General features: G+C 41.8%; 1 protein-coding gene across 2 annotated transcripts; it reads right to left on the reverse strand.

Annotated features, from left to right (window-relative positions):
- Window positions 1-810: 810 nt before the first annotated feature.
- Window positions 811-25,821, reverse strand: OPRM1 (opioid receptor mu 1). 2 transcript variants are annotated; one of them, XM_074896535.1, is made up of 4 exons: window positions 25,385-25,821; window positions 10,831-11,183; window positions 9,404-9,924; window positions 811-2,691 (listed from the first exon to the last, which is right to left on the reverse strand). In XM_074896535.1, the coding sequence occupies exons 1-4, from the start codon at window positions 25,717-25,719 to the stop codon at window positions 2,659-2,661; spliced, it is 1,242 nt and encodes a 413-aa protein (XP_074752636.1). In that variant the 5' UTR covers window positions 25,720-25,821; the 3' UTR covers window positions 811-2,658. The 2 variants fall into 2 exon arrangements, with proteins under 2 accessions (XP_074752636.1, XP_074752635.1); XM_074896534.1 differs by having other exon boundaries at window positions 811-3,213.
- Between the last annotated feature and the right edge of the window lie 832 nt (window positions 25,822-26,653).

Here is a 26,653-nt window from a genome sequence, read left to right on the forward strand (position 1 = left end):
TAGAATATCTAGAGGAACTTTAAAAAACAACAAACCAAGAATATTTCAGCAGAACTCAACCATGGGACTCCTTGCTAGAGGACGTTTTAAGTAACAGCCTCTATCAGTTTTGAGGAATTTGTCCAGTCATTCCATAACAAAAAATTCACCAAAGACTTTTGAAAATTATGACTACTTCAACAACAATAAAGAAAATGTGCCAGTAACATTGTCATTATCATTGACCAACTGGGACAAAACAGCTTACATTTAAGCTAGAAAATTCTTTTAGGCTCCAAAATTTTATAGGAGCATGCATGTCAGCAGGGAGCCAGGCAGTAGCATCAGGCTCTACTCTGCCTCCTGGTTTAGCGGTACAGGTGAGCTTGTTCCAGTGCCTGGGCGTGTGCCCAGGCTGTTTAATGAGGAAAGACCCTGGGAAGCATCTGCCTGCCAGAAGCTGGAAAGTTTCCTTCTGCTCTCCCTGTCTTTCTGTTGCTGGAGACAGGCTCCCACACTAGCTGGCTCCTGGAGCTGAGCCCCTACAGCAAGCTGTCAGCACAGGAGGGACATGTGCAGTTTGGATCAAAACTGAATTTTGTCCATATGCTTTTTAATTTATTATTTGTTTTATAAATAATGGAACTATTGGGATTTCACCTTTTCTAAAATAAAATATACAATATATTCTTTAAAGCAGTCAGGTAATTAATCTAAGAACCTTCAAGGCAGTTGTGTTGGTTGATTGCATGTCATTTTTTAAAGCTAAGCTATTAATATAGGACATAAAATGTTAATCAATGTGTATCTGAATACAGTATGTTGCAAATATAGAAGAAACACATTTTTATTAAAGGTTTACAATGCAGATACAGAACTTCTGTAATAATATGCTACTTACTGCAAAGCACTACCAACAAACATTCAAGCCTTCTGGAAAAAGCCAAGACATTTTACTTATTTTTGCTAATGCTTTGCTAATAAAGTTTGCTTCCTCATATCCTTAGACCATCAAGGCTACAACAGCATTACTACTGCTAAAAATATTTACAGTCAGGTTGCTCAATTAATTATTGGACTGTAGAAACCAAAAATATCTTTAAAAATATTAGGCTGTCTGTTAGCAAGTCACAGTGAGCATTTCATTCTAAGTACAGAATAAATAATGGTTTCAATTAATTATGTAAATTCTGTGAAAGCTGATGAACTTTTGACTAGTCATGAAACTATGATTTTAAGCTTAGGTGATTATTTCTGATCTGTCAATTAAGACCTTTCAAATAGTTATTCAGTGTATTTCAATTTTGTGACGTGGTTGTCTGTGAGCATGGCAGGCTACTCAGAACTTGTCAGATAGTAATGACGTGGTATGACATTAGTCTGTTTGCATTTCTTGTGTATTCTATGTTCTTGTTATCTAAATAATACTGCTGTGTAGTGCAAAACAGTATGTCAAATTCTTCTGAGTGCCCATCATGCTGTTTACAGATTAGATACAAAACCTCTTAAAATGGTGACAGCTCTGGTTTAAACTTTAATGATCACATCAGGGGACTCCTGCTAAACTAATACAAAATTAAATATTAAATCCCTATGACAGCACAGTGGAATTTTCAATAGAAAGGGGGAAAAAATTAAGGCACTTCTACTATATCTAGTTTCATATGCTGCTTATATATAGGGCTACAGATTTAGCTGCAAGTGATGAAACTCAAATATTACTTTAATTTAGAACTTGTAAGGATTTGGCCTTCAATTTTTATTACACAGTCCATTGCAGAAACAAACAATTTCACATTAAAAGCATATTGCTACACAGATTTTAACAATGAAAAGAAGAAATACATTTTGGTTGCAGAAATAAAAAAGACAAAAAAAACCCTGCTCCATAGAGCTGTATTTTAGAATACACTTAAATTCATCAAAGTACATTTTCCCCTGGTTAACTACTGATGACTTATTTACAAAGCAAGTAACAAACAATGGCTAGAAAATACCATTGCACCACAAATTGCCTACATGGATATTTCTATTTTTCATACTAGAAAACAGCTAAGGTGGCATTTACTTCAGTACAATGTTTCTGTCATAAATCTTAATGTGTTTTAGCTAATACAAAACGGAGAAGCAGACTGTATTACATTAGTTAGAAAAGTAAACATATTATGGGTTTGGTTAAGAAAAAATAGATGTCTAACAAAATGTAACTTTTTGTTATTATTAAAAAAGGTCTAATGCATTAACTGCTCCAAGCACTTCATACAGGGACTGTCGATGACTCACAAATTCAAAATGTTGCTGACAGGGCAGGTGAAATTTGAGAAACTACTTGACAGAGAAGTCATCAGCCTGTGCGAGCTCTGACAGGCTTATAGCTAGGTTTCTATGCACATATGAATTTATGTTAATAGCATCTATGCTGTTTTGGGGATCATTTGACAATCAGTACAACATGGAATACTTCCATTTATTCATCTCTTTTAGATGAAGTGGTGGGTTATTGTTTGGATTCTAAAGTCTAATTTTTATGTGAGAAACAGGAGCAGAAGGTGAAGCTTGGAGTTTTGTTTACATGAACCCTGAAAGAAATATTTTCCCTTTGAAATTGTGGAACATGCAATCCTTGTAAGAGAAGACCTCTTGAACTGCAAATGTTGTTCTAGATGACCATGTGAGACTTCAGCACACAAATAACCTGCACAGAAAACACATCTACAAATAAATTTTAAGAGTAAACCGAGCATCCAAGAGTATTACAACTTCATTTCCCATTATTTCCCATCATTAAAAGCTCACCTTCGTTTTTCAAATGATAGTTGTCTAGCCTTTGAATTTTTGTTTCCAACCTATTTAAGACTGTAACTTGTCAAGATCATGTCAGATCGCTACAGGTACAGTAGCTTTGTTTTAGCCTAATGTATATATTCCTGGTAAACATGACTGTTTTGAACACTGGAGCTTGGCAAGCCCCCATATCCCTTGGCTCTGCTTGCTGTTAAGTTTCATGCTTCTGTGTTATGCGCAGTGTAGAAGTGCTGCAGAAGCAATTTTTGACAAGAGTGGAAAAGCAGGCACTTTCCTCTGTGGTATTTTTTTGAGGGAAGGTGTATCCTACACACTCCCACAGCATACAGCCCAGACACACTGTGGCACTGGTGTGCAATTGCTTTGAGAGCTATGCAGCAGGAGACACTGTCACGGCAGTGGAGTAGTTTCAGCTTCTTGAAGTTCCAACTGAAAGGAAAGAAATTGCAAATACAATGAACAATTCCTTGATTTCTTATCACCCACAAGTTTGTGTGTGTATGTTGGCATGTGTGTGGTTTTGTTTGTTTGTTTGTTTTTTTTTTTTTTTCAAGAGGAATTTACTTCTCATTTGCAACTACTGTCCTGCTGTATAGAGCCAAACAGGTAGCCCAGAGTAAGGCAAGACTGTTTTTGCCATGAAGCAGTGAAGGCAGATGAAATAATCACAGAAAAGTTTCATGTCTGACCTTCAAAGACAAACATTAGTAGATCTGAAATTTGAAATAGAATACATTTTATAGCAAGACAGTTCTTCTCTTTCTAGAGGGGAACTCTCTATAAATTTCATGAGTATGGAAGGATTTTTCTCTCTTCCTGTATTCTTTTTGTAGCAATTGCAAGTGAGTTAGTATTTTAGATGATACATTCTGTGCTCACATCAGTAGATTGGCTAACTCAGATTTGCAGTTATAAGTCTAGTTTAAATTCTGTGTGAGATGGCCTTACATCAGCAAACAAACCCAAGAACCTCTCAGCCCTGTGTGTCCACAGTATCTGTGTTAAGTCTTATTTGCACACAGGCACAACAGCGCGACACATATTTTCATCAAGAAAATCTGCTTGTGGCACCACACATTCTGAAAGCCTGCAGCCCTTTTTCCTGTCCAGCAAATGTTGCCCTGCAACTCTAGAACATGTTGAGAACAGGGTGGGAGACGCTGCAAATAAAGGGTTTATGGTATGGAAAATAGAGTCACAGATGAAGCCTGACTGAGATGAGAGGGGATGTTCTCCTGTAAAAGTAATGGGACATGGGTAAGGATTTTGGGGCAGGGAGAAGGAAAGTGCATTTTCTAACTAGATTGCTTTCGAAGCGTGTGTGGCCGAGTGGAGGCTCTTAGGACTTCTGATTTGGAGATAAATTTTTCCAAGGGCACAACATAACTCAAATGCTCATTCAATTTAACGTGCTATATTTAGGGATTTTCTTTATTCTGTATGGGGAATATTTCTCCTCAGTTTCTTTTGGCTAGAAAGTGACCTGATCCTAAATGTGAATGTCTCTCATCTGGAGAAGTCTAGATTCAGAAATGAATTCTGAAGTCCCTATTCACTTCTCATTATGGATTAAATAGAAGCATTTCTTTTGTATTTTTTTACCAATGAACTTTTTCTAATTTATTAAGGAAAAAAACAAAATGTTTTTTTTCCCTTTCATTCTAATTCAGTTTAAGGATGCCACAAACACAGGCAACCTTAGAAGCCATTTAACTAGTTCTGGTCCTCGTAGTATAGCTTATTCTTGTTTCTGCTCATGAAATAGTCTGATAAACACATTCTGTTTTCTCTGCTACACAGAAGATTCACAAAGGGCCCGTGTCAGTGCAAATGAGCTACAAAAGAAAGACCAGTTTTAAGGATCTACTGACTTTAGACAAGATTGTTATAGATCTCATTATTTTGCCAGTAATGGGCTTTATAAGAAAAAAATACTTCGAAATTATTATTGAAATACAGTGTTATTTACAAAGGAGATATGTCCATTTTCTAAAACTACACAGAAAAGCCATTCTCTATTAATACAGGTAGATGTAGATGTGAATCTTCCAAGGTTTGGAGTTACAGAATCTGCCCAGTTTTTGTCATGTTTCTGCACAGGACTCACCGGCATTCTTCATATTTGTTTGCAATCTGTCATATAGCTCTGACAAAATCAAAATGCAAGAAAGTACTTTCTTTGTTTATTTAATCTAAGTGAACCTAGCTTTCAATTTTCCCTTGTTTCAACTTCCAAATAGTTTTTCTTTAAATCAATATCCTTTTTATTTCTACATGCGGGTGTCAATCCAAGCAGTAAGGGCAAAGCTTTCAGGGCTGAGCACAAATACCAGAGCTTCTGGTTACTGGACATATCTGAGGCCTCACTTTCAGCATATGAGGATTTGCAGCTTCCATTACAGCATTTAGACATTAGCGGTTAAGGAGAAAGCATCAGAAGCTAAAAATACAAACAATAGTTGCACAGGATGACTAAATAGTCCTGAAAATGTGCCTATACATAATTTGCTTAGTTGCTTGGATACATTCAGGTGAGGCTGCGATAAAACTTAAATGGGTCATAAATAAAGCAATTCACTGAAACAAATTAAATTTCTTAGAATTCTATAATGATTAAAGTATTCCTTAGTATTTAGGATTTTTTTGTTATTAATGGATAGATATTAATAAAATAAAAGGTATTTGGAAAGCATAGTTTTCAGGAAAAAAGAATTATCAATGACTTTTAAATTTAAAAAAATATCCAAACATTTTTAAATCTCAGAGATAAATTAATGTAGAGAGTCTCTGTACATCTTAAGTAAAAGCTATTTCAAAATACTTGTCCACGTCTTTGTTATAAATCAGGTTAATGTAAATGACATCAAAAAACCTCAGCCATTTGCAAAAGCTAGTATTTGGTCCTTTATTACCATTCCCTACCAATATTGGGTCATACAGACAAAAGTTCAAAGTAAGCAACAAGCAATTTTTCCAGGATTCTCTCACTCCTATTCTTGTTTTAACTCTTCACAGAAATGCACTTATAAGATTACATATGCTTCCCTGAAAATTAAACTGAGTCAGGCCTTTAAGGGTGCTTTGGAACAAATGCAAACTATGCATCTTAACGCAGGAGTTAGTTGATTGTAACACAGAATGCATCCCTCACAGACATGAAACATCTGTCTGACAACTCTTCCAGTTTTTGTGTGCCTGATTAGCCACTGCCTTTTCTCCCTCGTGTTGCTCCACTGAGGAAGTACAATTTCTATAAATGCTCACAACATCAGTGTTAGGTATCAGATGCTACTCTGTACCTTTGAAAGAAGCTGCATTTCTGCAGTTTTGAACTTGTGCTGCTCTTCCACTTTTCGTAAATGCTGATACTAATCAAACTCAATCTAGATCTCTGTGGTAATGCCAAAGCCATAGAGTAAGTGAAAGCCCTGTATCTTAACTCAGAATAATATAAATATTTATGATGTTTCCTGTTACTGCTTTTGCACTGACAGAAAACAATTGTTCCACCAGCGAATGCTTATTTTTAAGTGCTTTAAACCTGTGAGGTCTTAAACTGTTGAACGACTGAGTGCTTGCAGTTCTCATTAATTTTAGCAAGACTAAAGAATTCTCACTTGGCAAGAAAGCAACTTGTAGAACATCTGTTTCTTCAAAAATGACATAAAATGTGCCGAGTAATATACAGACTTGCAATCAGAATTCATACCAAATGCTCTCCAAGGCCTTGTCTATACAAAAGTGAGCTTGTCAGTATACCTAGATCAATACAGATGTACTAGCTAAACTTTTTTGTACAGAAAGCACTTACCTGTGAAAAAAATGCCTTGTCAACAGAATTTACAAAAGTTCACTGTTTGAGCAAACAGTGGTTTGTTTGTTATTTTTTTTCTTAATTTTTTCTTTCTTCTTTTCTGAGAGCAAAAGCTGCATTCACCCTAGGGCTTTTTCTGTTTAAAAATAGTAATAATAAAATTGGATGCACCACTTGTAAGTACTGTCCCAGAGAAACTTTTTAGTGTAGATTAGTCCTACAACCTTGTCTGTCATTATGATAGTAGCTGGCAACAAAAATATTGTCTCTTACATAAATGTTTTCTGGAGAAAAAAAAAAAAGTGAAGTTTAATATTCAGGTTTGAACATGGCTTGGCATGAATGTATTCTATAGACGTGGAGAGTGAGAAAGACTGCTCGACTGTACACCAGGGAGCACAGCAGTGAGAAGGCTCAGGTCAGCATCCAGTGAGCACATCTGGCAGAAATGAACCAGTGGCAGCAGCTGCCAACGCAAGGACTGCAGGGATGGTGGTGAGGGAAGTGAAATTGAGCTCGTTTATGGCTACTTCAAATTCTTTCAAATACCAGACCGTGCAGAGAGACCTATCCATCTATGAGGACATGACTTCCAAGTGTTGTCTTCTTCTTGCCAGACCTGGAGAAAACTGATGGCTAGTTGCTAGGAAGAGCTATCAAAGTAGACAAAACTGGGTATCAAACAATTTCTTACAGCTCTGCATACACTTTTTTGGTTCCATGCCTACTGGTTTCACTCTCTCAGTTTCCTTCCTCTCTGCCTCACTCTGACCTCATTCCTGATGTTCCCCTTTCTCCTCTGCACTCTTCCTCTCTTCTCTCTCTCCCTTCAGCATCTTCCCCTTCACCTCTCTTGACATGTGCTTTATATCATTTAACTAATTTCATCACTATTCCCTGCATGGAAAAAAACCTTCAACCAACAAAGAACCCAAATATGAGACTAGCTTCTTCCTTACCGCCACTATAAAGTTTGCTTCACTTGCTTGGTACATCCCTGCCTCAGCTGGCTCTCTCCCTTGTTGGTGTAAGTTGAAAGATCTTTGTGGGAAGGATCACATTCTATTCTGTGTTTGCTTAGTGCCCAGGGAAATACCCTGTAATACAGTGTATATTCTGAAATACACTGTATATCTCTGGGCAGTACTACATTAATCTTTGCTAAGGGTAGACGTTTAGAAGGCTACAGTTCTCCTAAAAATAATACAAAGGTTTGTAACTAAATGTAGAAAATGTTTTGCAACTGCTTTGTAAAAAGTTGGAATTGTAGTAAACATAGATACAATCCTGTTGTCAGACACATGCACAAAATTGACTCCACTGAGGATTACAAATGCATTATTAACAGCTGAATCTGTCTAATATTTTTTTTGCTACACCTAGTAAATAATACATGTATATACATACATATATATGTATGTGTCTATGCCAGGTTTGGCAGTTCTGCTTCACCACAAAAGTGTGTGTATGACTGAGCAGGTGCAAACTGATTTCACAGACCACAGTTTGGCATGTATGAATCAGATACTGGTGACCACCGCTGCTAACTGCAGATGCTTAATAAAGCATCTATTCCCTCCTCTTTTCTGATGGGATTACTATTTTGTCTGTTCGGAGATGGTAATGTTCTGATTTGGGCTTCCTGGCAGCAGCCAAGTGGCAGGTATGCAACTGCTTTCACAAGAAGCCATTGACTTCTGCACCTTGAGGAGGCAGCCAGCTTGTGGCTGAAGTGGCAGCAGTGAGAAACTGGTGCAGGAGCAACCTAAGTAGATTGCTAAAAGGTGACACGACAAGGAATGAACTAGGCTTGTGCCTTTAGTTCTTCTTTTTAATGAATTACAGAAGTGACTCAAACTTTTTCTAGTGCTTGTTACTTGTGCTTGAGTTACTTTCATGAATGTTAAGATTTGCTTTCCTGTTTTGCTTGATGTTCACTGAGGGATGGGGATTGGAAATTCTCAGGATTAAGCACAGGATCATGGATGTTGATCGTGTAACAGAAGAGCTTCTTTGCAAAAGCTAAGCAAAAATAGCCAGAAAAAAAAAGATCTCTCTTGGTATCTGCTGTGCCATAAACTTCTCAAAGGCTTTTTCTATGTGGAAAATTATATTCTCAGTATACCATAAATGGCAAAATGGTAGAATACTCCTTGACATATACGTGTATATTTATACATATATCTAGCTGTATATATTTATCTATCTATTTATATCTCAAAACCCACCTTAGCCAACACAGATAATTATCTGATACAAGACCTGCATGGAGAAAAGCCTTTGTCTACTTCTTGCATGTCTTCCAGGACAAATAAGGCCAGGTAGGCCTTCTTCATACATCAATCAAAAGTGTATGAGTACAGTTTCTTCTCTTTTTTATTCACTGTTGCAATGGGAGAAGAAGAGAGATCTATATTCTGTCCCACTCCTGTCTCCAACAGCAGACAAGGAGTATGGCTAGAGGAATCTGATTAACCTCCAACCGATTATAAAGCAGTCACCTGTTGTAAACATTCTGCAAATGAAACACTGTTTTGTGTGCTTTGTATAGGCATGCACGCTGGACTCGTCATGCAAGGTACCTTTGAAAGCCCTCAGCTTCTGAGTATCAACTAGAAGAGAGAACAACTAGAACCACACAGGACTGGGGTCTCTGTGTATGCATAAAACAGTTTCAAATATAACCCTGATGCAGTTTAGACCTTCAAATACCTACAAATCAGTATAAACTGTAACTTCAGAATATATGTCATCTCCAAGCGGGAGGCCTGGATCCAGAGATGACATCTCCACTGCTAGTCATACCTGATGGTTAGTCCTGTCCACAGTGTTGGCAGTGGAAGCATGGTCACGAGTGTTTTGTCGGACTCGGGTGGAGTTTTGCTGCTCAATGGTTGAGGAAGTGGGGATGCAGAACTCTCTGAAACACCTTTTGAAATTCTCATCTAGAAATGCGTAAAGGACTGGATTAAGGCAGCTATTTGTATACCCTAGAGCAATACAGAAGTGCCAGGAGACAGTCTGGAAAGTAGTTTCTGGGATGTTGACCAGGGCTTTAATGATGACATAAATATGGATGGGAGTCCAGCAGACAATAAACACCGCCACCACTACAAGAACCATCCTCGTGATTCTCCTCAGGTTCCTGTCCTTCTCTTTGGAGCCAGATAACATGCGAACGCTCTTCAGGCGTAAAATCATCAGCCCATAGCACACAGTAATGACCAGGACTGGCATGATGAAGGCAAAGATGAACACACAGATTTTCAGGAGGTTCTCCCAGTACCACGCAGGGTGTGAGAACGTAAGTGTGCAGTCAATAGAGCCTGGAGAAAAAGGAGAACAGCAGAGAAGAACAAGTGCCTCAGTTTTTAATTTGCTTTTCTTTAAACCTTTTTTGTTAAATATCACGGGCCAATATATGAAGATTTACTAAGTAAACAGGTAAAATGAAGCAATCTGTGACCTATCATCAGCACGAGCATTGACAGGACACAGTGCTACAAACATCTATGAAGTGTGAACTGGAAAACCAAAACCTAAGTAACATTTCTCTATTGCATTTTATTGCTTGGAATTGCACGTATGTTGGATAAGAGTTGAATTGTCATAAATGCTTAAACTTTGACTCATTTTCACTTTCAGTATAAAATCTGGTGTAAAGAAAGGTGGTTTAACCACCATATCTGCTGAGAGTTTGGGCATTTCAGGGCAATGGGGAAGAGAATGACATGGTGACTGTGCACAATGGAGGGTTGGGATTTATGTCGAGATGCCATCACTTCATGGAAGGGCTTTGAGCACCAGTGTACTCTTTGCTTTATACCGTGTCCTGCCAGACTAGGTGCAACATACCTATGACCACCAACTTCAGTGGGAATATTCTGGGTAAACACAGGCTTCTGCGCTGTAGGACAGTGCATAACCACCCCAGACAGAAGGCAGGCAGGCAGGCACAGATGCTTTCCCAAACACTACAGTAACTGTGTGGGGCAGTGAGACTCGCACGGACCCACAGGAGCTAGAGCTGCCTGTTGTAAAAGACAGATCATGTGCAGTGCTGTGTCTGGTCAGCTACAGCCAGATGCAAAAATTGTTGAAGGGGTCCATTTGCACTAACACCTGCTTTATACAGGTTGGAGGTCAGAAGTTAATTCATTGACTCTACAGTGAAACAATGCAGAACGTTTAAACATTTAAATACTCAATTTAGGAATGAAAACCTGACTTACCATGCCTGTATTTAGTAGTTGCCATGAACATAACTGGCAGGCCAATGGCAGAAGAAAGAATCCAGTTGCAGACATTGACAATTTTGGCATTTCTGGGGGTACGGAAATCAAGGGCCTTAACTGGGTGGCAAACAGCTACGTAGCGATCCACACTCATGGTGCAGAGTGTAAAGATACTGGTGAACATATTGTAGTAGTCTATGGATATAACAATCTTACAAAGGATGGTACCAAATGGCCATGTTCCCATCAAGTAATTCACACTCTGGAATGGCAGAGTACTCGTTGCTAGTGCATCTGCCAATGCAAGATTGAAAATATAGATATTGGTGGCAGTCTTCATTTTCGTGTACCTAGAAAAAAAAATCAGCAAAGCATGTGAATGACCACAACTGATGATGTTAAAAAAAAAAAAAGAGTCCAGTGCACCATCTACAAGAAACTTCTGTGAAGTGATGTGCTAGATACTGTCAAAGATCATCTTTTCTAATTTTAATCAAATGACTTTGCTATGGTTTATCTACAACAGTGTTTGTGGTTCAGTGAGGCATTAGCTAAAGGGTGTAAGAAAGAAAAGATTAATGTAACTTGTGCAGAGAGAAAGGATACACGTAGAAAAAACTCAATATTATAGATGCTAAAGAACTGAGGAGCTGAAAAAAAGGTACATATCAGACACTGTACTAAGGGGATAGATTTTCTATATCTGCTGATGTCATGCTGAGTATCAGAATCACATCTGTAGAAACAGAGAACTTATTTGTGGGTTGTGGAGCGGTAATGTCATAATTCCTTAGGGAATAAGTACATAAAAGATTAGTATCATTATCAAATCCACTGTGTCTAAAAATTCAGGCTTTTAGACTTCCTCATTAATGTATAAAATTCTAAAATAATTTGTAATGATGGTTACTACATTGCTTTACTAATCTCAATATCCAGTGTAAGTTGGACAGATGTTCTTTCAATCAAACGAGAAGACAGATGTTATTAACCATTTGAGCTGAATGTATCATTAGAGCCACCACCCTGGCTGGATCCTTGCTTGAAGTAGGAATGCTTGTTCTGCTCCACAGTACCTATTTCCTAAGTCTGTGCTGCTAACAACCCAAAACCCACTTCCTGAATTCTGAATATGCCACACTTCAATTACAGCTTAGCAGGGGGGGATTTTTATGTTTTAATTTATATTTGCATTGCTAAAGGTAGAGTCCAAATTCCTCCTTAGTGTCATCAAACTTTTGAAGAGCCCTTCACTGTTTCAAGTCCCTTGTGTCAGCTGAGCAGCACTTGAGATCAACTTGTTATGAGGATGCTATACTTTTGCAGTGGTACAATGAATGTTCACTCTAAGTAATGTTCCTGGCCATGATGTCCTGACATCCTGATTGCTGCTGAGGTTGCTGGGCACTGTGGCTGCCTGTTTTTTTGGGGGGTCAGATGGCTTGCTCTTTCGACAAAAATTTCCTTCTGTTTCTGCAAAGTAACGAGTACAGTGTTCGATCAAACATTTTACAATTTAGAGAGTGATTTGCAAAAGGAATAGACCATTTGAAAAGATCTTTCAGGCAACATGCCAGGGAAGACAAAGTATAAAACCCAGTATTTCATGTTTTTCCATGCCTCTCTCTTCTGGGAATGATTTAGAAAAAATGTACAGGATTTCCCTGTACATCCGACAGTGTGGGAGAGGTGCACAACAAGCTGCAGCTCTAAAAACAGTTTAGAGGGAGGAGAAAATATTTTCTGGGCAATTTTCTGGAGAATCTTGCAGAGGACAATGAAAAATAGCAACATTTTTACATTTTTTAAACTACATTTTTATATTGACTTTACCATTACCTAGAATGAAAATGTTGTACTAAGCCCTCTTTTTGCCAGGTCCCATGTTATTTATCATAAATTAATGTCTTCTCCACAGGTCTGACAACAGACCCAGGACTAGCTAAGGTTGTGTTCAGAGAGCCAACCCGGAGGTTTCATTGCATTCTGCGCAGACATATCCAGCTTGCTCCAGCCTTATCCACTCAGGCAGCAACAGCAGTGGAGGAGCAGTGGCTCTTGATCCTGTGCAGACAAGGCAAGGTGATGAGGATCCTGCACCCTCACCCAGGCTGCTGATCCCTACTCAGCCCTGAGGGAATTGCCCTATCTTTATGGCTGGACCAGAAAGCACACTTAGGTACACGGCTCAGTGCTGCTGCCATCACACACAATTCCGGCATAGTTCTGTCTGGAGAGCACATCATCAGATGATAATGTTTTTTTTATCGGTAGTTAAAGCCATTCTTATGATTTAAAGGAAATGCTTGATGCAGAAAAAAAAAAAAAAAACAACAAAGTAATATCAACTAATATAAGTGACTTAGGTTTGCATGCCAGAGGATGGGCAGGGAAAAGCTCTGAATAAATGGAATCAAGTTTGTTCACTGGGACTGGCATGGGCCTTATGGCATTTAAATGCTACACATTTTCCAGTTTTGCTATTTTGCTTTCATTGTCAGTTTAAGCTTAAAAGTTCTTGGACTTAATTTAATTTAATGGGCTCTATAGGCTATTAATGAAGGATTTTGCTTGGCGTACTCTATAATCTTTACATTTCTATCAAGCTGTTCTTACAAAGAAAGGAAGCAGAGCTTTTGTGGTGAAAGTATTTACCTTCGCAATTACCTAATCAACAAAAGCCTATTGAAATTTGCAATATTCTTTTCAGTGAATTCTATGGGATTTGGGTGTTTCTCTGTATTGAATATTTCAAGATTTTATAAAATACTTATTTCTGCAAGGTACATTTTGTTAAGCACGTATTTTTCCAAATAAGTAGATTATCCATGTCCCCAGGATTATTTTTTTGGTACGAACACATAAATACTGAAGTAATTGATTAAAAGTAATTTTAACAGCATGAAAAACAACAGTCCCACAAAATGGAGCTTTTCAAAGCCTTGATCTTAGCTGTTATTATATCCTTTGCTAAGTCTCAGTCTACCTATTTTAACAAGCAGCACAAACATTTCCATCATCCAGACACAGATGTGCATGTGATGAGATTTCTATACTTCAGAGGGACTAGATTTTATATGTAATTAAAGTCATAGCATATCTGTATGACTTATAATACCACAAATATTGTGTCTGTAAAGGCAGTCTTTTAACAGATGCTGTTTTCACACTTTCACTTAAGGCCACTTGAGAATCTAAAAATGAAGAGATGTGTAAAGGAAGAGTCTTAAATGCAAACCCATGAAAATCTGAATGCTGGTATTTAGATTACATTGAAATTTCAGCATCTAAAACACTAAGTATTGTTTTGCATGACAACTAGCAAGGTAGCAAGTAAAGACAGAAGTTGGCTTTGGGCAACATTACTTTTTAAAACTACAATGAAAGACTAATAGAGCCACATGATGATTCAATTTTTTGGTGAATATTTAGCTTCACACTGCTCTTGATACATATTCAAATTCATCATGCTCATTATAATACTGACTTCCACTAGTATGCTCTTTCTATCTCCTCAGTGCAGGTTTTGTATTGTATCATAAAATGTCTATGTTTATGAAGTATTTTTTTGTTGGTAGTAGTAGATGATAGATGAGATTTGCAACAGTAATAATATACTTTATGCCTGTCTGATTCTGTAAGGAAAATTCAGCCCTGCTTTTATCTTCAGTCCAGCAAAACCTTAAAATACACTTGAAGTTTGAAGATCTGAGCTGCAGAGGTCCACCCAACTGGGATTTGCTTGAAATACAAAAAAGCAGTAGAGATAAGCATGAGAATCCTACTCAGATAGTCACTAAGTTCCTAGCATTCAAGGATAAACAGAAAGCCATGAAATGACCTCTTCAACTGGCAGCTCATGGGCCACCTGTATTTGGCAAACCCATTAGAAGTTCACCAGACTCCACTGCACAAAGTGTAACAGCATCTTGAGCAGGAGCCACGAGCACCTTCCTTTCCAGCTTGCAGTCATGTCTCTCTCTTTCTGCAAGACATGTGCCACAGCTCTGGTTCTGGCCTGCCTACTCCAATGGTTTAGTCTCCACTTTATCACCTCCAAAAATTTTTGAAGAGACATTTCTTTTAAGCCTCCGTGGCTCAAAAGTAAAGAACAAATAATATGAAGACCCTGTATTTTCTTAAAAATAATGCAATTTTTAGTTCGCATCACACTTCATCTAAGCCTAATAGACACAGCTGGTATACTGCCACCTGAGTCTTGACCCCCCCACTTCTTGGACAAACCATTTACATGCATGTGGACTGTTGAAATATACCCTCCTCCAGATCCTTCAGCCCTTCTGTACCAGAACAGTTTTATAGTATCTCTCTACCACTAGGCTGGTGCAAAGAAGCCAGAGAGGGGGTCCAGGGCCACATTTAGTCCAATGAATATAGTAATACATGCCATTACAAATTAATTTGAAAACTGCTCCTATCTGAATAACAGAGAAAAGCAGAAACAGTCTTTTGCACTTAGGAAATGGGCTGATGATGATAGATTGATAACTCAGCAACATGAAGGCATGCAAGCTTTTGTACACAGAATGGTAACCTGGAGACAGAGTGCCTCAACTGATTTAAGTTCAGTGCAAAATATATGAAGAACTGGCTTAATTACAGGAGATTCATTGCAGAGAGCAGTTGTTCATGAAAATGGTTTGGCTGCTGAAAGAAACAACAGACAGCAATTAGGTCTTGGATACAGACAACCTGACATAACTCTTGTGGATGCTGGAAGAGATCAGGTTAGTGTTTCAAATTCATGTTCTTCTTGCATAAATGACTTGTTAAACAAACGAAGACTCATTATGTGCATACATTAGATTAATTGAGGTCTCCTTGGGTGGGAAGATTAAAACATGTGAAGTATGCCAAGTTGAACCAATTTAAATCAGCTTTTATTTCCGTGGTTGTTCTGGTACATCTTGTATATGCAACTCAAAAACAGTAGGAAAGAGGGATTTTTTGTATGCTTTCCTGAGATTTCAGGTCCTTTCAATTTTCAATGAACCCTTATGGCTTATGGTCATGTCATATTCAGGATGGTCTGGAAACACCCTCAAAAATTTCTTCTGTCTGCCAATCCAACTAGTATGTTTGACACGGAAATGAAATAGCTAAGCCATATTCTGGAAAGTACCTTTGAGCTAAAGGGTCTCAAATGATGGACTTAACTGATGACCATCCTATCTTTTTGTCCTTTTTCTTTCTTTGCATGGTAGTGGACCTCTATAGAGAGAAAGATCTGTACTGTATCTCAGCCACAGTTGTGACATGTGCTGTGGCAGACTGTTACCTATTAAAAGTTTTGAGGTCATATATATACTGGATGAGCCTAACCTACCTGTCTGGGAGCATATGATTTACTCAGCTTGAAGACTTAGTCTTTGATTTTCTGTTCATGGGTACTTTAGAATGCTTATGGCTTAAACCATTAAATTCAAGCTCTGGGTACAAGAATCATAAATTTGTGTACAACCCTTACATGTTATTAGGTGGTCAGGCCACCTAGATTGGAGGTGTCATACTATGGTTAACAATCTACTCGTCCTTTTGATGTATGTTCCTGTGAAGAGATCATATACAAGGAAGTAATTAAAAAATAGTAAATCCTCAGGGAAAACAAAAAGAAATAATAAAAAAAAACCCCAACCCTCCAGCAGGTAGAACATCATAGAAGAAAATGTTCACACTTGGTTACAATGAAATTGTGCAACTTGTACCACATTCACTTACTTCCTGCACTGATCATGAGTTTGGAAAAAAGCTGTACTGGGGAAGGGAGGAAGATTTCACTGCCTTTAAGAAAGACAGAGGCAGTGGTTGATTCTTCCTGTTAAAGCCTTGCGTCATGACTCCCAACAGGGTGCTACCCAGTAACTGCTCTGACTGGTGATGGTGATTTAATTAGAGATGAAAAAACATACGAATACCATGCATCACTTCAGGTGTCAAGGCATGACACAGTAAGGGAGTGTACTGGATCTAAAATCACAAGGCACAGTTATTTGACACAGTTGGTCGGGAGCACTGCAAGGCCTTCCCCTCCCTTCCTCACACACTGGCAAGGGGATGTCCATTTTCTGAAGGAGTTTGAATGTATGTGCTGAATGTGGATCTGAACACAGGGTCAATAACTTCTAGACTGTAATTGCTACAGCTGCTACCTCTTTTCTCCTCAATACTTTGTTTTCTCCCTGCCAAGTGCATTTTTCACTTTAATCTCCATAGCACAAAGGAAATTAAGCCAGAATTTCACCAAAGTTTATTTCCCTCAAGTTATTTTGCTAGCAACTTTGACTTCCCAGCTTGTCCTTTCCTTACATCGGTGCAGCGTCAGATCCACCAGCATTTGCTTACACGACCCAGGCAGGAGAGGTAAACAGAGCTTACCATTTCCCATGGAGGAGCACCAGCTCAGGGCCGTTTCTCCTGTGCTCAGAACCCACTAGTGACTTCTCTGAGACCCCAACTTTGGGAGAAGGAGAGCTAAACAAAAGCCTTTCAGGCAGAGTCAGCTTTCTTTAGACTCTGGTCCTGGTCTTTTGGGGAATGATGTAGCATCATGAGAATTGGGAGGGCATCCGACTCATCCTGTTTCCAATTAATTACAATACTGTGTTGGGCTTTAGGCCAACTTGTTGCTTTCTTTATGTCTCTTTCTGCTTTTTTGCTACTGAAAGTCATCAGAGGTCCTCCTTCTGCTATGTAGTTCAAATCAGTGAGTATATTCCCTCCCCAGAGAAAACAAAGTAAGCTTCTTTCTTTGGGAAAACCCGCTATTTTGGGGAGGAAAGCTGGTCCTTTCCCTTGATGCCTGACTGAGAGGATCAACAAGCAAGGAGATTACTTCAGACAGAACACATGAACTCCACAGTAGTCACAACAGGTAATTATTTATTATTATTTTTCTCTTATTATTTTTAGGCATTCTTTAGTTACATGTATATGCAAAATATCCTGGCAGAAATCTGTACAAAATAAGGTGGATGTGATGCATTCTTTCTTTTTTTTTCCAAAAAGGGGAGGGGAAACAGCCAAGAACAGGTTTTTATAGATAAATTCCTATCACGTAAACATTTAAGATTTTGCAATGCCTTATAAGTCCTATTACCCTCATTTAATTTTCTTTTTCCAGACACCATAAAAAAGCTACTTAATGATAAAAAACAAATGACAGTAAAACATATGCTCTAATGTCTAGTCATCTGCTATACTTCCTTCCCTTCCAGCCCAGTTAAATTGGGGAAAAATTATCTCCAATTATTTTAGGACTTAATCTAGTCTTTTTGTTAAATCACCTTAAGCCGAGTCTCTGTTTGCCTGGTGCTGAGGCATACATGGCTCTCCAGTAAAGGTTGCTGCTTTCGCAGTTACTGTGTAACACACCTCTCTGAAATAAATCAGTGGTGCTGAAAAGGCTAACTCCAATATATTGCTGTTACCCAGCAGTGGGTGTTTACTGCTGAAGTTTTTGCTTTGCTAGGAAGACAAAGAAAGGAAAGCTGTCGGTGTCTTCAACTTAACTTTCTCCCCGTGTCTTCAGGGAAGTGTGATTGAGAGCAAAACCACCCACTGTATCTAGAACCAAAGCTACATTTTTCTAGAGGGGGCGAGCTAACAGGCATTTTCTCTGGTTTCCAGGTGCTTTTCCCTCCTCCTGATTTGTAGACTGATCACCTCTGGTGAGGACTGAACATCAAACATCCCCTGCTCAGCAGGGAAGCTGGCAAGGAAGCCTTCTGAAGAGAGTTTTACAGCTAGTAGATGTGAGATCCTCAAAGGTGTGATGGGAAACAGCATTGGAAATCCCCCCTGGTCAAAGGGTATCAGGGAAGTAGCATGGGGCTTGAGGCAAAGCCTCAGCCTGTACAGATCAAAGTAATACTAAGTATACAAGGTATGGTCTCTTGCATTACAAGAGACTGGGTTCTAGAGAAGCTGTCAAGTATGACGTGTAAAGGAGTAACAGATGTGAGACAGAAGTGAATGGAGAGGGAACAAATGCAGAGGAACACTTGCCTGTGATGGGGGAAAAGGGGGAAGCAAGCAATGGTGGAGGCAGGCGTGACAGAAAGGAACACAACTATGTGTTTTGACAAGACTGAATCAAAAGTACCGCAAATCACGGATTTAGTCTCCATGTGACAAGGACGAGATTGCATCTGAAACTGGGGCTCTGAGAGAGGTACTGACACCATACCCTTATAAGAAGGATTTGGGTAACTGGCTTCTTGGATGATTTTCCTTTAGAGGCATCATATTGCAGGGCTGGAGGTTTGCACTGTGCAAGGGGAAAACAGGAAAGATACCCAAACTGCTGCTGCCTCTTCCCTCTTAAGAAAGAGATGTCTCTCAGCTGGGATCGCTCCATACAACACAATGAGGAGATGCTCAATTTTACACAGACATTTTTCTTTTGAAGTTTTATTCTTGATCTGAGATACAAGATCTTACAGCTGATAATTGAACACTTCTCAGTAAGAAAGTGGAAAAAACATGCTATTTCATGTCCTTCACAGTTATTTGATTAGCTATGGTCTCTCATCCCTGCCCTTTTTTCGTCATGTAAATTCAAAGGAAATATAAATAAAATTCAGAAGTGTCTAATATTAACTGGATGAATGAGAATGTTTCTTAAACGCTGTGGAATTCCTTGCTAGTGAACACCATTAAAAGCTAACTCCAAAAAGAGAGCAGGGGCTTTGAAAGATAATGGTAGCATCCCTACTTACAATACCATCAACCCAAACTTCATGGTATAAACCAAAGAAGGCACAGATGCTTATTAAAAGAACTTTCTTCGAGATCAGCCTAACCACAGCAATTCAGAAAACAGTTGCTTTCATGTTTTTAAAAAATATAGTTATAATAAGTAGATTTGTATTTTGAAGAGAATCAACAATGATTGAAAACTTCTTTTTGCTTGAAATCATAATGAAAATAAATAATTTTTTGAAAAGTCCATTAATCAGGATCTCTACAACATCCATCTTAGAACACCTAAACTTAAAAATAACCAACTTAGAATCTTTAAAAATGTTTCATAATTCTGAAATTTTACTTTGGAGAGTATTTGTTTCAAAGAACCTTTGTTTAGAAGTGGTAATATCTGTGACCTTTTACTTCCAACCTTATTTTTGATTCTGATTTTTTTGGGACTTCTGCATATTAGAAATGTTCACAAAAAGCTACTGAATAAATGCTGATGCAGACTGCAGCTCAGAAAGTCTCTCTTCAGTCTAACAGACTGTTAGAAGGATTCTCACTCAGTGATGCCCCTATTTCTTCCACTTTTTGACAACACAGCTGCTGGCTATGGCTGGAAAAGAGGTTAGTAAACTAGACTATAATTCCAAGACATCTGGGCTTACATCATATTAAGTTTGAGACTTTTTGTAAGTCAGTCACCTTTTGATCTAGAAAAATTATAAAAGCTTATCAACAGTGCTCAGCAAAAGCTATGCCTGATGATTTGAAAAAATACTGTAAATTAGAACAAAATAAAGCAGTACAGCATTATGTAAGATCATTAGCTCATTTGTCATTAACTTGCTAACACTTATATAATGTAAATAATTGTGTTCACAATATTTTCTAATTTTCCTGAAGCCCTGAAAAGTAGTAATTTGAATTATTTTTATAAGGAAAAAAATCAGCAAGTGTTTAACATTATTTTTCTGAGAGCCGTTACAAAATGATAATCCAGGAAAAATACAGTGGGATAAACCCAGCTTTTTCAAGAGAAATTGAGTGAGAGGGGATATTTTCTGAGGGGAGTCTGCCCTCCTGGGGCAGGAGTGCTGTCCCGCAGGTGAGAGCTCATTGGGACTGGGGATAGGCACAGGGTCTGGAGTTGAGTCGGGGGCTGCAGAGCTCTCACTCATCCCACAGTCTCTGCAACCTCAGGGAGACTGGGGTTATCCCCAGGTTGCAGACTAATGTATTTTCAGCCAAAGTTTGACCATGTTGGTATCAATATTAAAAAAACCCAGAGAATATAGATGTATACATTCTGTTTTATCTGTCTGCCTCCCTAGATCTTGAGGGAGGGAGGGGAGCCGCTTGGTAGTCAAACATTTACCCATTGGCAGAGGTTGGTAAACTATCATAAACGGTGTGCAAACAGGGACACCTGCCTTTCTGTAACGTGGGATGCTGAGGGTTGCCCCCTTACTATGCTGCTCATTTAATTCAGCTTCTGTGCTGTTCTTGCCCAACCTAATGCCCTCAGTTCTGTCCCCAGATCTTCTCTGACTTGTGCTGGTTCGTGAGCAGTATCAACTCATGATTGGCATGACTGGTTAAGGCTGCTGTGGCTTTAGTTAACAGCTCTTAGCAATGGGGTGGAACCTTTTCAGACAGGAGAACAGGCAGGACATGTTCGCACACACAATGCTATCCAAATGCTGGGAAGTTCAAAGCTGCAGACAGGAAAGAAAAGAATGAATTTATGCATTTCTTGGTTTCTAAGTTCCCTGATCTGTGCTGCTACAAGAGATGCTGTACGCCTTCTTTCACACTGCATCCTTAACTCCATGTCATCTTCCAAAGAACTCATTTTCCTAAAAAACTTGCTTTGCTTTAGCTGCTTTCAAGCTTGTGATCATTTTCAGTTTATTCCTCTAAACAGACTCTCTCCACTTTGTATGTTATGACTGTTTTCCAAACCCTTCACTTTTACCTTTCTGTGCACATGTGTGAGAATATTTATTCCTCTGGTGAAATCAATTCTTTCTACAATTGAAATTTCACCTGAAATTCTGTTCTACTTAGTAAAACAGTTTTCCTTAAGTGTGAGTCAAGCTGAAGTAACCAGAACTTTCAGTACTGCATAGTCTTCTCAGATTAGATGAAGTTTCAGTCTCAGCTTTTTTCGAAACACTATTACAAGGCTGTTTTGAGAACTGTAGGAAGAAATTTCTTCGTTTCAGAGAGGACTTCTTCCCCCCCCCCCCCCCCCTTTTTTTTTTTTGTTTTTTTTTTTAAGCAGAGTCATCATTTACTCTAACGAAACAACATTTCTTTTTTCCTGTGAAGGATCACAGAGAATCTGAGGCACCTTTGTTTATGATGTGTGATGAAATTAATAGCAAAGCAATTAAGGAACCACTCTTGACTTGAGTGACTTTAGCGGCTGTTGGTGGAATTACAGCACTTGGCATGATGGAAGAGTGGGGCCTCCAAGAGCCATTCCTCTCTTTCAGGCCAGCGATGCTGAAGATTTTAATCTACAATCTATTAAAGCTTTCTAGCATATTGCCTTAATCACAGGGCATATTCTTCCCACTCTAATGTGTGACTAACATCCCACTGACTTGACGAGAAAGCTGGAAAAGCCTATAGATTACTGTGTAAATTAATTCAATACCACATGGTACCAATTGCACGCTGTCTTGCACTCTGCAGCAGCCAGAAGTAGCATTTGCTGTTGACACAGCCGTAACAACACTGTGTTCATAGTAGTAATTTATGCTTATAAAAGGCACATGAGGAAAACAGATAATAAAAATTATTTACAGATTTTTCAGATTACAGGAAATTCATGTCTGGGAGTAAAACCTATTACTGCTGTCACTCAGAAGGAATTTTTTTTGTACTTGACAAAAGGAAATAGCTCAGTGTTAGTAACATGGGTTTCAGCCTCACACACTACAGCTGTAACACGTAAATATTAATTCAAGGATGAAAGTATTCAGCTGAAAAGGAACCATTTGAGAGAATGAGGAGGGTTGATGAGAATGCATTAAAGTAACATATATATAAATTGGAAATCCATGGATGTGCTTTGCTTGAAGAGCCTGATTTTTGTATCGATAATGACATTTCTAACTCCCTGTTGGACATGTCCACTCTCTGACCCATTTGCCTCACCTGAGATAACAGGGTGGCATTGTGGGCTGATAGGGACAGTTTCACATCAGGCAAGCATTTGCACAGCTCTGGCTCCAAACCCATGAGTCTCCATGCAGAAAAGTTGTAAGAATGTTTAGAAGAATAATATAATAATTATTAAAAAAATATTTCTAAAGAAGTCAAGCATGAGATATTAGCATGCAGCACACTGAATATGAAGTCACTGTTGCTTTCACCTGGGCTGGACTCCGAAAGGTGAGTAGGGAGAGAGTTTCAAATATCTAAGCACCTACCTCCCAACTCCTAGCATTTTGAAGGCAAACTAGGTACCGATAAGACTTAAATATCTTATTTCTAGTAGTCTTAATTCTTCTCAAAATTAATACGAACTTCAGTGTTTTGTTCTTTCTGAGCAGGTGTGATGTGAAAGGTAAATAAAAGAAGGGGAGCTTTATACGAAGCCAAATTTAATCCAGTGAAGCGTTTGCCTCCTATCTATAGCTGGATCCAAGGATACACAAATGTAAGCACATACACTCTCCATGTCATATTATATGATTGAGAACACGTTAGTATGCTTGCAACAGGAAATAAATAAAAAGTTCCCTATTGCTGCCCAGATACACTAAACCTGTAGAGAAGCACAGAAAGGAAATTCATCTTTGTGTTGCTGAAACCACAGATCCTATTCAGCTATTAACATGTAAACTTTTTTCATCCCAAACTGGTAAACAGCTGCATGATATTAACTGAGAAGAAACTCTGTCATACCAAAAGCTGTTCTTGCACAAGAGACCTGGGTTCGGTCCTGTCTTTGCCATAGAATTCCTAGATGGTTTTGGAGAAGCCATTTAATTTATTTGTGTTTTTCTCTGTAAAACAAAAATACATTTTTGCTTTCTTCTATGGCTTCTGGCTTTTGTTTTAAAGCTGTACTCTCAGGGAAAGATGCTCTCTTTAGCTAGAAATCTAAATGCAAGTGCCTCATTCAATTTGGCTTTGTGGTGCAAGTGTAATTCAATTAATTAATGTAAGAAATATTATGGGCTATGCTCGCTCTAAGTATACATAATTCCAGGGACAACTTGTGGCATATTTCTCTGCTGACAGCAACCATGGCTCTGTCGCGCTGTGCATCTGCTTTTTCTCCCAGAGGAATGCGTTCAACGCTGCTCAGCCGATCGCAGCCGTGCCCCGTTCCGAAGCTGCATCTTCACGCAGAGAGCCTGAGCCCCGGACTCACCACAACCACAGGGCAGAGGCGAATCTCGCCAGCTCCGCGCACTCAAAACGCAGCCTCTCAAGTAGAACTAAAAGCCCTCGGTTGCTGAACTGCTGTAGCTTGAACCACGGATGCCTTATTACTTGTGTTCCCACCAGGTCTGCGGGCTGCCCGGGCTTTGCAGTGCCACCCCCGAGAGACGTCGCGGGAACCGAGCCCCGCCGTGCCGCGGCAGCCTCACCCTGACCTCCACCCTCAGCCCGGGCTTCCCCCAGCGGGCACTGCCGGCCCTGCGCCGGCCGCGGAGCCACCCGCCTGCCCCGGGCCCGCAGGCGCTGCCGGGCGCCCACCCCTGCTGCCGCGCCGACTCCGCGGGAGACCCGGTGTTGCGGGGGAAAGGGGCCGCCTTCCAGACCGGGGGAAACCGGCGGGCAGGGAGCACGCCCAGGGGCACCCCCTCAGCACCGCCTGCTGGGTTTGGAAACCGAGCCGGGCTCTGCAGGGCTCAGCGCCCGCTGCGTTTGGAAACGACAAGCAGGCACCGAGGGAGAGGAGCCTGGTCCGCCCCGTCCCGCCGCCCCGGCCCCGCCGCTCCCGGGAGGTGGCAGTGTTCCTCCACCGACCGGGCGGGCAGAGGCGCCCGGTGCAGCTCGTTCTCACCCGCTTTCCGCCGGTTTACGGGCATGGGTTTTCTCGTGCGTGGAGGACACGCTCCTGCGCGGCCTGTAACAGCCCGGGTGACCTCGCGGGCGAGGAAGTTGCGAAGCGCTGCAGGACAGCCGGGAAACCGGGATTACGGACCGCGGCCGCGATCCTGGAGGATTTAGACACGTGTAGACGCATGTATATATACATATACATACATATACATATATAAATGTCTATGAATATAAACGTATGGATCGAGTCTTGAGGGGGAGGATCTATAAGCCCACGCAGACAGAAGCGATGCCATTTACATCTTGCTTGTGCGTTTGGGAGAGGTGGAGGGAAAGCGGCGTGGATGTGTGCCGGGTGTCCGTGTGCGACCGCACACGCTCACAAGCAGTGGCTAAAAGCCTCTTTACACCCTCCCTCGTCGGCGGACAGGTGCGGGATTCAGGCCTCGCCGGCCACAGCTGCTCGCAGAGGTGCGGCAGCACGGAGAGTTCGTGGAGCATCTCTGGACCCGCAGCGGTTTCGGACCAGCCCTGGCCGGTCCTTACGGCCCCACCGCAAGTTTCTCTTCCCCGACCACCCGCGTTCCGGCGCTTTCTCAAAAGCCGCCTTCCCATCCCTTCCCTTTTGTCCCCTCGGGGCTGGAGCTGTTCCGCGCCCGCCGGTGCGGCCCTTTGCGCGCTGTCCACCGGAGCGGGACCGCAGCGTCGCCGTCGCGACGCCACCCCGCAGCCCCGCTCCCCGCGGCGGGGCGTCCGCCCCGACAGTCGCGGCCGCGGGCTGCGGGGCAGGGCGGGGCGGGGCGGCACTCACCTCACGATGACATACATGACCAAGAAGTTGCCGAAGAGCCCCACGACGCAGACCACGGAGTAGAGGGCCATGATGGCGATGGCCGTCACCACGGAGGGGCCGCCGCCCGCGGGCGCGCAGGGCCCGCCGCCGCCCGCGCTGCCGTTGGCGCCGCCGCAGGGCTCGGAGCGGTTCCAGCCCGCCGCCGCCGAGGCGTTGCCCCAGGCGCCCGGCGGCGCGGCCGCGCAGGACGGCGCGGGGGGGCGGCAGGCGGAGGCATTGGCGGCGAAGGGCACCTCCAGGGCGCCGGCGAGGAGCGGCGCGGAGCCGTTGCCCAGTAGGTAGGCGACGGCCATGGCGCGCAGCGGGGTCAGCGCGGCCGGCGGCTCGCCGCGCCCGGGGGGTGCCCGGCGCGGTGCCGACGCGCTGTGCGGTGCTGGGGAGAGGCGGCGGCGGCGCCCGCCCGCCCCGACGGCGCGCCCGGCCGCTGGCTGCGGGCACATGTGTGCGGCGGGCGGGGCGGGCAGGGGAGGAGGGGCCGGCGGCGGCGGCGGCGGGGGGAGGCGGGGCGAGGCGGGGCTTCCCCCCTCAGCTCCCCACGGGCCGGCGGGGCGCGGGCAGCCCCCGGCGCGGCCACCTCTCGCGGTGCGCGCAGCCCCCGCCGGGGCGCACCTGGTGCAGAGCGGGGCCTGCCCGCCCCGTCGCGGCGCTGGGAGGCCGGGGGCAGCGGCGGGAGCGCCGGCAGGTTTCCCCGTCCCTGCGGGTGTCACTTGAAAGCCGAGCGCTGAAAACGTTCCGTTCCCCAGCGCCGCGGGTGTCGGTGGCAAACCCCAGGGGGAAAGCGCCGGGAGAGGCTGACTTGGCGGGCTGAGGAGCGGGGCAGGGGGGAGATCAGTGCGCGGCTGATTTACGTAGTGAGTCAGGGATCTTGACAAAAGGATGTCCTCTGTGATGATGGAAATAGCTGAGCGTTGCGATAAAGTGTGGTGAACCGTACGGCACCAGGAGGGGTGACTGTGAACAGGACTGTGCTTTGGACACGGCTCGGATCTCACGGATCCCCGGGATTTTCAGAGGGCTCGCTGATCCAGAGCTCCAAGGATGCTCTCCCCTAGACACCGGTGTGATTGTTACCGGATGCGGTAACACAGATAAGGAAGGCATCAAAACCCTTCTCTGGACTGTACGTGCATTGTGCCGGGTGCTTGACTCGCGCACTGCCTACTTGCATCAGCACATTTCTGTGATCGGTGTGTTCCAGATGAGCCCAAAGATGCACCTCCAGGACTG

The sequence above is a fragment of the Athene noctua genome, chromosome 1, assembly GCF_965140245.1.
Source record: "Athene noctua chromosome 1, bAthNoc1.hap1.1, whole genome shotgun sequence".
Classification (NCBI taxonomy): Eukaryota; Metazoa; Chordata; class Aves; order Strigiformes; family Strigidae; genus Athene; species Athene noctua.

What these genes read in the sequence shown, in the direction of transcription:
- OPRM1 (XM_074896534.1), bottom strand. Translation starts at nt 25,719, where the DNA reads ATGGCCGTCGCCTACCTACTGGGCAACGGCTCCGCGCCGCTCCTCGCC. An exon ending in AACTACTAAATACAGGCATG is followed by an intron (nt 9,925 to 10,830) that starts GTAAGTCAGGTT and finishes CTTTTTCTCCAG; the next exon opens with GCTCTATTGACTGCACACTT. An exon ending in TGGACAGGACTAACCATCAG is followed by an intron (nt 3,214 to 9,403) that starts GTATGACTAGCA and finishes CTTTCCTTTCAG; the next exon opens with TTGGAACTTCAAGAAGCTGA.